The following is an 11,155-nucleotide window of genomic DNA, read 5'->3' as shown; positions in this document are numbered from 1 at the left end:
TGGCAGCACACCCGGGTGACTTCAGCTGGCCCTCAGCCATGGTACAAGATGTCAATGAGGCCAGGGCTTGTTCAGCAGTGTCGTTTTGTGTCTCTCTTTCCATCAGGGGGTCCACTTCTCTACAGTGATGTGAAGTTTGTCTACAACTCACAGCAGCTGAATGGCACCCAGCGAGTACTACTGGACAACGTCATCTCGGAGGAGCAGTGCCGAGAGCTTCACAGGGTGGCCAGCGTGAGTAGGCAATGCCCCTGAGGGAGGACAGGGCTGCCACGTGGGCTGAGTGCCTGCTGCTCTCCCCTCCATCTGGCTTGTGAGAGCTGAACATGTGATCAGCCCCTGGAGAGGTTCTGGGTTCATGCCTCACTCCTGAGTGTTGCCACTGATGCCAGGATGCCCATGGAGGGTAGTTGGATGCTTATCCCTATAATACACCTATAACTGCAGCACGGGAGCTGCTGCTCCATCATGGGCTGCTCTTAGAAGCATGCTGCAAGACAGAGCCTGTGCAGAAACAGCTCTTTGCCCCATGTTATACACAACCCAAAGGATGCTCATCCACAAGCCTGGTTCAGCCTTCTCATTCATCATCAGCCGAGCCTGGGAAGGGACTGAGGGTGCCTGAACATCCCCAGTCAGGAGGTGGGTGGCTGTTTTCCAGTATCTCAGAATGGACCATGCTCATGGAGAGCTTCAGCGCCTTTCCATGCAACTCACCTGTCCCAGTGAATGCAGACCTGGGGGATTTGGGGAAGAGGGTCAAGATGCTTCCATTGCAGCTCCTCCTCTCCTGGGGAACTAATTCACCACTAACCCATGTTCCTGTCTTTCAGGGGATCATGTTGGCTGGAGATGGTTACAGGGGCAAAACCTCCCCCCACACCCCAAATGAGAGATTTGAAGGAGCCACTGTCCTCAAAGCCCTCAAGGTACAGCTCCCTCCTCCTCCTCCTCTTCCATGCCCTCCCTCCCAGATGGTGCACAGTGCTGACCTTCTCTTGCTCCTTCTTCTTGCCCAGTATGGCTACGAGGGCCGCGTCCCCCTGAAGAGCGCCCGGCTCTTCTACGACATCAGCGAGAAGGCTCGCAGGATCGTCGAGTCCTACTTCATGCTGAACTCCACGCTCTACTTCTCCTACACCCACCTGGTGTGCCGCACCGCCCTCTCCGGTGAGGGCTCAGGGGGCAGGCGGCGGGACCCAAGCGTGAGCGTAGCTCTGTTTTACCTGATGCTTAAACTGGTGGCCAAGGGCTGGGCAAAGTCACCGTCCCCACAGCAGCAAAGGGTGGGCATTGCTGTCCCAAAGAAGCTCATTTCTGGGGTTTCTTTTGTTTTTCTTGTCTCCAACTCTTCCTCTTTTCTCCTCCCTCTTCTCTTGCCTCCTCTCACTGTCCCTTCTCCTTTCCATGCCCCCCCTTCCCAGCCCTTCATCTTGCTTCCCTGCAGCAAGGAACAAGCAGAGCTGTGCAGATCTGAGTCCTCAGATGTTGCCTTTTCTCCCCAGCCTTCCTTTTCCTCCTCTCACCTGTGAACACCACCTGGAGTGGGGTCAGGGCAGGCTCCCCACCATGAAAGACCCCACAGAGCATGGCATTTCCATCTCATCCATCCCTTCTCCTTCCCCCTTCCTCCACATGGTCCTGCCTAGGCCAGCAGGAGAGGAGGAACGACCTGAGCCACCCCATCCATGCTGACAACTGCCTCTTGGACCCTGAGGCAAACGAATGCTGGAAGGAGCCTCCTGCCTACACCTTTCGGGATTACAGGTAAAAAGAAAGGGGGACTGCCCCAAGAGTGCCCAGGGACCCTCCCTGAGGCTGGGCATCCTGCTCCGCAGACCTAAAGCTGGTACATCCCAGCCATGGCAGAAGTGGGATCCAGCAGGTAGTTTCTGGTGGCCACAAGCATCGTGGCTAAGCTTCAAGACACAGTTTAACTTTAATGGCTCTGTGATATTTTAGGGTTGGGAGATCCCAGGTGTGGCCCACAGGGCTATGTCTCTGTCAGGTGTTTTTGGTGCAGACTGGGAGGGTGAGAGCTGGTGGGACCCAGGGGACATTTTGAGAGTTGTCCCCTAGCCAAGGAGAGATCTGCTGGTTCTCAGCTGTGGCTCCAAAATGGGGGAATTTCGGGTGGCCCCGACTGGCCCCACAGCAGGACCTCCCCTGCCTGGCCATCCCCGCACCCACATCTCAGTGGATCTGCCCCAGAGGCAGGGGTCAGCCCCCAGTCATCCTCGCTGCTCCCCTCACAGGGGTCTCCCTCTTCCTCCCCCAGTGCCCTCTTGTACATGAATGCAGATTTTGAAGGTGGCGAGTTCATTTTCACCGAGATGGATGCCAAAACTGTGACGGTAAGTCGGTGCTGTGAACCAAATGCCGTTCCTCAGCAGCCTGTGCTGAGGGTCTGAGCTTCCCCAGGCAGCCTGTGGCTCCTACCTTGGAAAGAGCCCATACAAAATCCTGCTGGAAGAGGTGCACAGACCTTCTGAGCCCTGCCCCAAGGCTGCACTGAGCAGGAAACCTGCAGAGCAGCGGGATGGCTGAGACTTGTCCATGCCTGGAGGACCGCTGAGCTCCCACCCCATCTCGTGGCCAAATATGAAGCGATGCCCTGTACATATGCATTGCCTGGCCCAGGGCAGGTCACAGTGGTGGACATCAGTTCTTGAGAGAGATGGGGCTCTGTCACAAGCCCCTGCCTCGGCATGGGGCCATTTGGGAGGCTGGGCACCCGCTCTGTGGTTGGACAGAGCATCTGGGCACCATGCTGGGGCTCTGAAGGCCAGTAGATGCTGGAGGGTAGCTTGCAACCTAAGACCTGTGCCAGGGGGTTGATTTGGTTAGCACTTCTGCCCCTGAAGTCCTGCAGGATACCTGTTGTGGACTTAGCAGAGGAGGAAGGGGTGTTTCACAGCCCATGTCAGGGTTAGCCTGAACCTCCCTGGAGTTATGCCATGGCTCTGTTTTGTTGTAGGTGGTCACCTGCAAGCTTTGCAAGGACTCCATGGCACCACCTCCTTTCTGCATGATGTCTGTGCAGCAGGACCAAGCCTCACACCTCCTTATTTACCCCACACATTGTTACAGCTATGCCCAAAGCTCTGCATGTTCTCTAGAGCACCTCACTGGGCCCTGGGGTGATGCAGAGAGATGCCCAGTAAGATCCCAGGCCCTGGACCATGACAAGCCCAGACATGGCCAGTGCATGCAGCCATGCTGCTCCTTGCCACCCTGATGTTGCTGTTTTCCCACAGGCCTCCATCAAGCCCAAGTGCGGGCGAATGATCAGCTTCTCATCAGGCGGCGAGAACCCCCATGGGGTGAAAGCGGTTACGAAAGGCCAGCGGTGTGCCGTGGCTCTCTGGTTCACCTTGGACCCTCTTTACAGAGAGCTGGTGAGTCCCTCCATCGTGATGTGAGGGGAGCCAGGGGGGCATTCACAGCATCCCGGAGGAACCTAGACCGTCTTCAGCCTCCAGTCCCAGCACATCTATTTTTTCCCTATCACAACCCCACCAGCAGCATTCCCGTCTTCTGCACCACAGGGACCCGAGCTGGTGGCCCTGGGACCAAACGGTTTTCCCTGCCGGTCATGCTCCTGGGCACCCATCACCCTGGGCCTGTGGAGTGCAGGGCCAGGCTGGGGTGCTGAGCGGGGTGCAGGAGGGCTCAGCACAGGGCTGGACTGGCCATTTCTGACACCTAGTGGCAATAACCTGATGAACGGGAAAGTCTTCTACAGCCATATGCAGCTCAGAGGCCAATGCCTTGCAGCTGCTGCCAGGTCCTGAAAGGTGGTTTGGCAGCCTGAAGGCCATGGGTCTGGACACCCAGATGCCTTGGGAGATCTGGGCTGTGGTGCCTTTCAACAGGCAACCTCCAAATTCTTTTTTAAAAGCCTGCTGTACCAGCCCCTGCCTCCCTTCCATAGCAGTTCTGGTCTATAAGAACAAAAGATAAAAGCCCAAGCAAAACTAAATGCAGGGAGAGAGCAAAGCCCTCATGCCTTTGCCTCATGAAGCAAGTGGACAGTGAGATTTTGGGAGATGCTTATTTTCAGATATGCACTCACTGCTTTTTGGCACTAGCTGAAATTCCTCCGTGCTTGGTACATGTGTGGAAGGAGATCAGCCCTGCCCAGGGAGCTGGAAATGCATGTCAAGTGGAGGGGACGGGAGGCGGGTATGCTGTGGCAGTGGCTGGTAGTGAGGTGTGATAAGGGAACGGCAGTACATCAGCTCTGCCCCAAGCGCTGCAGCCCCTGGAGGGAGGGGGGAATTAGGTATTGCGGTGCAAAGTGATCTGATTAATTTTGCCCAGCAAATCCCCAGCACGAGTCTGAGGCTGTCCCCTGTCCTCTCAGCTACACTGCTGGTCCTTGGCTGAAGCGCTTGCTGTGGCTGCTCCCAGCTGGCTGAGCCCCAATGAATAAGCTGAGAGCAGCACTGAAGCTCTGCTGTTACAGGGTCTTCCCTTCCCCTCTTGCAGGAGCGAATCCAGGCAGATGAAGTGATCGCGATGTTGGACCAGGAGCACTTAGGACCCAATGAAATGAATATCAACCCAAAGGATGAGCTATGAACTAGGCCAAAGACTTTTTCTATTAAATATTTATTTAATATTGTTAATCTTATTAGAACCCTTCTATTTTTGTACAGAGCCACTGTATAAATTAACAGGTTAATATGACTGTGGAGTTTGAGGAGTGCCTCTTCTGTGTTTAGCACAGCTCTTGCTGGGACCCCTCATGTCTGTGCCAGCATCTCCTGCTGGAACTGACTCTGCCCCTGGGAGCCCCTTTCCTTCCCTAGCACTTGTCAGGACTCATTCAGGCCCACTGTGCCCCCTTGGAGAACCCCTTTTTTGCTTCCTCAGTCAGAAATAGCTGCTTCTCTTTAGCCTCTGCTAGAGAAATGTCTCAGGTGTGATAATGGACCAGTCTTTCTGCCCCTGCTGAGTGCTGGCTGAAGACCCAGGCAGTGCTGTGCTGGGGGAAACTGGAGCACAGGTCAGTTATTTTTATCTCAGAACCCTTCACCATTTGAAATATGCTTTTTAGGGAAAAGACAAAGCAAAACCGGGTCCTAGCAAAATGCGTGTCTCTCTATAGCCATGCAAAGCTGGTGTTTGGGTACTAATTCTGAGCAGAGCTTCCAGAAATCACCTGCTGGGCAGGGGCACGAGCTGTGCACAAGCAAGAAGGGGTTGGATTTGTAGCTGACTCCGGTGAAATAGGGTCTGTCACTCATGTTCAGTCCCTGCTCTTGCTAGTGGCCTGGGACGCATGAAAGAAACTACTTCACACCGTGCCCTTTTTTGCTTCCAGTCCAGTGCTGCTGCTGGTAAAACACAAAGTTAAAAGTCATCATTTCCAGGTCCATGCTGGAAAGCAGCTGAAAGGCTCAGGGTTGTTACAGTGCTGTGTTGTTGGATGATCACAGTGCGGCTTTGTACTCGAGATGTCCTGGCTGCATCCTCCCATCCTGACAGTGCAGAAGCAGCAGATGTTCATGGTGTGGTAGCATCTTTTTGCTCGGGAGTATGTCTGACCCAGTCTGAGGATGTTGCATTGAAAACACATATTGCTTATCACAGGAGATTTACCGTGTCAGTAACTACTCCTAAGCTAGTAAGTCATCCCCCTACCACCATTAAATTGACTCCTGTGCGTGGGACCAGAGCAGTCCCTACCTCAATCAGAACAAGCACTGAAGTCACAGAATTACCCACATCCCAGACATAGGAACAGCTTTTATTTTGACTCAACAGCTTCTGCTGTTAGAAAGCAGTTCCTAAAAGGCAGGCTGCAGCAATCCTTACTGTTGAATTTACTGCAAGGCTGCTGTCTCTCCAGAAAGCACTGCAGGGATCTTGGCTGGAGTCTGAATCCCTGAGTAGCTTTGCTCAGACCCCTGCTGCACTGGCACTTTCTCAATCCTTTTGTGCTCCCCTCTGCCAGCTTTGGCATTCCCAGGACTTGAAATCTGCGATAGGGAATTGTCTTTTCTCTTCATTCATGCCGCTTGTGCCTACCCAAATCTTCCAGGCTCAGCACCACTGTCTTCTCATCCAGTCACTGGCTGCAAAGGCCATAGGCAAGGAAGGTCCTTCTGCAGAGACCTCCTCAAAAGCTGGGCAAGATAAAAGGGAGCTCAGTGCATCTGGAAAAACAAATGCCCAGACTGTAAAGGCGGCACCATTACTGCCTAGAAAATAAGGGAAGGGTCATTTGCTGCACATCCCCCAGTGTTGAATCTGCAGGGGAGAAAGCTCTGGAGTGTTTCTGAGCCACCAGTGTGGCTCGTTTCTTTGAGGTTCTCTCTCCTCCTCATAGACTCTTGAAAAGATTAATTGTGTGGGCTCCCCAAGGAACTCCCCACAGTTTATCATGCAGAGCCCCTTCCCTGCTTAAAAGCCTCCCCTGTAAATGCTTAACCCCTCTTTTTTTAAAAAAAAATAGCCAGAGGAAAAGCTGGAAGGAAGATGGGAGGGCAGCTGGAGAGCTGAAACACAGGTTGTGTTGTACCCCATATTGCATCCAAGGCTTGACTCCTACATGCAGCTACCCCCTCCTCTCCCTCCTCCTGGGAGCCACAGGGATCCCCCCCAGCTGGCCCTGCTGCAGGGAGGCAGGGGGGCTGGTGGTTTCTTTGCTGCTGTGGTGGCTAGCCAGAGCTGTGTCTAAATCTAGGGGAAATAAACTAAACACAACATCTGGGCCTGTCTTTGTCTTTTGCCAAATATTAGAAGGGGAGACTGGGTGGCATGCAGTTTGTCTCACGATGGTGCTGCTCCCTTTGGGGTTTTCTGCCCCAGTCCCTAGAGCACAGGCACATATCCCCTGTGCTGGAGGGGAGTCAGAGGCACTGGGGTGGACAGGATTAAGTAAAGTTATGTGTGTGCATTTGCCTGCCTCTCTATCTCCTCTGCTCTGCATCCAGCTGCTTAATAACTTACTTATGTACCATTGGCACACTTCAGGAACTTGGAGAGCAGGGGAAGGGTGTTACATCCCCCGTGCCATGCTGGGATGTGCAGCAGGCTGGAGACCAAAGCAGGGCACTGGCCAGCTCCTGATGAAATAGAAGCTTTGGTGGAGAACAGTGGAGCAGCCTCAGAAGGATGCAACATTTTGGGACTCAATTGCAAACACGAATCCCAAATCCCCAAGAAGGGCTTCATGGGCTCACTGCGCTGCTTGGCCACCAAGAGCTGCCTGTGGTCCATGCCAGACTGAAGCGAGGAAGCAGGAATACAGTGCATCAAAGGCACTTTTCCTGTTTGTTTGTTTTTCCAGCTCTCTGCTCTGGCAAAGTCTAGCTCAGAAGCAGATTTGTATTTCTGCTGCAACAGCAGAGGTGGTTGCCAAATTTATTGGCACACCGTAGCCTCACAGGAGCAAGTTACAGACGTCTTTGGGATGTGCACCAAAATACAGTGTAGGCTTTTGGGTCTTTTTCGTATCCAGGTGGGGTGGGCTGCCACCAAGGTGGCTTGGCCTCTGAGAAATGAATTTTAACTCCTAGATTTTATGTAGGGGCCTGGCATCTGCCAGAGCTGTCAGGTTCACATCCAGCCAGCCCACAGGGCACCGGCATCCCTGGTGAAGAAAGCTAACAACAAAACCCAAATGCATACACTCCTCCTTGGTCAAATACACCCCAGGGACAACCTGGTGCACTAACATTTTTGCTTCCTGCTACATTGGCTCACATTGGTTATTCCCCTCTTGCCCTGCCAGTCTGGGAATCGCTGCTTCCCAAAGCCCCTCCACGAAGCTGCTCCCCAAGGAGGCAGCACCCCAAGTCACACCACTGAGAATGAAGCTGATGTGCATTTCAGAGCAAGCTTCATGGCTCCCAGGCCAGCTCTGCTCTCCTCTAGCCAACGCTTGGCCACTGAAGGGAACCACAACCTACTTACGTGTTGGCCATTGTGTGTGCCCCCTGTCACAGGCAATGGGAGCGGTTTGGAGACAGAGATGCTTGAACTGTGTCTTAGTTCCTTGTTAACTCTGCCATGCCCTTCCTAATACTAATAATGTATCTAGGGTGGGATTAGCAGGGTTGATTTATGACATTCAATGAGAAAAAAACCCAACAAACTCATAAAGGAAAGGTAATAGAATTTAAAAGTGTTTAAAACAACAACTGAAGTGGCTGTGTATGTGCATGTATGTGCACACGTTTGGGTGCGGCCGTTGCTCTGAATGAAGCCCTGCATGGTGTTACTCAATGCCAGGGGATCTTTACTAGCAAGGAGCTTTATTTTTGTTATCCCCGTCTGTGCCACAGGCATGCCTTCAGCAAGGGGGAATCAGTAGTCTTTCAGGAAAAAGTACAGATGAAATGGATGCCTTCGTTAAGAAGATGAATCATTGCACTTTGCAGTCAGGGAGCATACAGAGCTGGTGGTGGCAAGAGCACAGGATCGTGGGGAGCAGCAGCTAGCAGGGGTCATGGTAGCCCAGCAAGGCACCCTGCCTTGTGCAGAGGGTAGGAACATGGAAAACATGTTGTACAAGCAAAGAACCAGCAACAGGGGCCAGCAGAAAGTCTAAGACTGAGCCCCTTTGGGCTGTAAATGCTTTACTGCAAGTGGCTGGGGGAAGTTTCCCTCCAGCCAAAAGCTCATCCCTGAATCCTCACCTGAAAATAAGACTTGTGGGTATTTACAAATTCCTGAATCCACAGTCAAGGCTGAAATACCTAAAGCTCTTTAATATCCAGGGGCTATATAGTCTAATAAAGCCTGGGCATGTCCATAGGCATTAGCCTGCAAGACTTTTTGAGGCATTAATTTTAAGTGACTGAACCTCACCAATATTGTTGTGGAGGCTTAGGGCCGTGCGGACAAGTCAGTCTCCAGCAGCTCCACTGGATGATGACTAATCGCTGCTGATTCCAAGCTGGGGCATGAAAAGCTTATAAAATATGGTGTATTTGGACCTTTTGTATGTCCTCTCTGTTTGCCAGGAGCTAGCCTGACAGCCCAAAATACGGAGGCTTTGATGACTCTTGGAGACCCAGCAGCAAGCCCTGCAAGCAGCCAGTCTGGCTGAAGAGCCTCTTTTTGCTGCCACTCCATCCCACCCTGCAGCTGCGTCCCTCTTGCCATCTCCTCACCTTGCTGCTCGGTCTCTGCCCTGGGGATGGACAATTTGGGTGGCGCCATCCCTGCCAGCCATGTAAGGTTGGCCTGTCCCTCTGCAAAGGTCTCCCCACCTCAGAGGCAGCTCTGCTGCTGGTCGTGGGTGGGAGCAGAGTCTGGGCTGGTTTGTCAGCTTTGCACTGCAGCTGCTGGCTCCCTGCAAGCTGCAGTGATTTGGCCAGGGAAAAGATGTGAGTAGAGGAATGAGATGGAGATTACACTGAGCAGTGCTTAGCCCTCCTGCCTAAACTTGGGCAGAGCCAAGCTGAGCACTGACAAGCAGCCGAACATCTTCCCATGAAAACCTGGCATTAAAAAAAAAAAAAAAAAAAAAAAAAGTTGTTTCCTCCTGTCCACACCCTTACCCAACCTGGGGGAAAAAAAGAACAAACCAGCTGGCTCTAATAGTGCTGGCGGTGAGACAATAATGGGCTAGTCCTGCTTTGGGGAAGAACTATATTAAAAAAAGGAAAGAAGCATGCATGTCTTTTGTTTCCACAACTGCTCCTACGCCCACATCCCACCAGAAGAGCCACCTTTTCCTGCGGAAAATTGTCTGTGCAGCAGGGTATGACCCTGCCTGGGTCCCACTGTGTTGTGCTCTTCCCCAGCCATGGATGGGCACATATATATATATGGGCACATATATGTGGGCGCATATATATGTGGGCACACACACATATATATATATATATATATATAAATATATATGCTTCTCCTCCCACCACCCCATTTACACAGCGGGCACCCAAACCCAGCGTATAAGGTACCTTGGTGCCTGCAACAGCACTGGCATCCCAGAACCAACGGGGTGCAGCTGTGCGCAAGGCCAGCTACTGCACTGTTTTACACCCCAGGCACAGCCCTGCCTTCGCTTTGGACATGGGGGACACACATGGATGGGTGCAATAGATGCCACTGACAACACCCCCCATAGCCTCCTGGAGCACAGCGTAGTGTGTGTGCGTTACTCGTCCATCCCCAGAGCACACACCACACCAGTAAGCTGCTGTCTCCACAGGTCTAGTGGATGCCACAGCCAGCCCAGCATTACTTTTATCTCATTTTAAACATGCAGTGAAAGCTGGCACTGAGTTTGTTTCCTTCTCATTTGGCAAAACTTTGTTATGCAAAAAAAAAAAAAAAATCATAAATGTCAACATGTCCCAACGCCCTGGCCACCATCCAACCCTGCCAAAAATAAATCCAGCACCCTACAGGAACTTGAAAAAGCAAAACAGGCAACTCAAAGAGTGGTGTGGCCGCCCTCACTTTGTTTCGGGGGCAAGAGCCGGTGAGCCACAGGGGCATGGGGTGCAGCCTTGGTCCGGCTGGGCGGCAGCGTGCGAGGCTGCGGCAGGAGGGCGCGGGTGCAGGCAGCTGCAGCGCCTTCCATGGCAGAAGCAGACAATGTGAGGGCCCTGTGGGCAAGTGGAGCCAGGCTGGCGAGTGGACATGCTTGGCAAAGGAGCAAGTCAGCTAATGATCGTTTCCAGGGGTGGTTTGGATAATGAGAATGGCAGTTCTAGTAGGTATTTCCTGAGGTTGAGCAGGGCAGGGCAGGGGGAATTAATATGAGCTCAGTTTAGCTTCTACCCCTCCTTTATTTGTAATGAGATTAACAGCAGAGATGCTAGCAGCATCATCAGTCTGCTGCTGCGATGGGGTGAGCCGATAAGCAGCTCCTGTGCTGCCTCGCATGCGAGCCCAATGGCTCTGGCACATGGGAAAAAAAAACGGAAAAAACAGTCCTTTTATCATTCATTTCTTTTTTACATTGGCCTTAGGGTGGATTTGCTCCCAAGTTTGGGAGAAACACATTGCCTTGGACAGGCCCGGCTGCTCCCAGCAGTGCCAGGAGCATGGCTGACCTCCCGGCACAGCCCAGCATCACCATCCCCTCCTTGTAATGCTTCTGCACCCAACGCCGGCTTGAAAGTGCCAGGCTAAAGGCTGGTCCCTGCTTTGTCAGTGAGAAATGAGGCTACCACTTGCCATCAAT

The 11,155-nt window shown here is 52.6% G+C and overlaps 1 protein-coding gene across 1 annotated transcript in view; it reads left to right on the top strand.

The window, feature by feature from the left end:
• Positions 1-4,584, top strand: part of P3H2 (prolyl 3-hydroxylase 2) — a 15,651-nt gene extending 11,067 nt beyond the window's left edge. The window contains exons 8-14 of the mRNA XM_009635616.1: positions 107-234; positions 834-929; positions 1,020-1,170; positions 1,650-1,767; positions 2,279-2,354; positions 3,258-3,398; positions 4,492-4,584. Of these exons, the coding sequence (XP_009633911.1) occupies positions 107-234; positions 834-929; positions 1,020-1,170; positions 1,650-1,767; positions 2,279-2,354; positions 3,258-3,398; positions 4,492-4,584 (803 nt within the window). The remainder of the gene's footprint in view (positions 1-106; positions 235-833; positions 930-1,019; positions 1,171-1,649; positions 1,768-2,278; positions 2,355-3,257; positions 3,399-4,491) is intronic.
• Positions 4,585-11,155: the final 6,571 nt, after the last annotated feature.

This window comes from Egretta garzetta, unplaced genomic scaffold (assembly GCF_000687185.1).
Source record: "Egretta garzetta isolate BGI_Z169 unplaced genomic scaffold, ASM68718v1 scaffold333, whole genome shotgun sequence".
Taxonomy (NCBI): Eukaryota; Metazoa; Chordata; class Aves; order Pelecaniformes; family Ardeidae; genus Egretta; species Egretta garzetta.
Note: the sequence above shows the minus strand (reverse complement) of the source record. Positions and strands in the feature narration are given on the sequence as shown.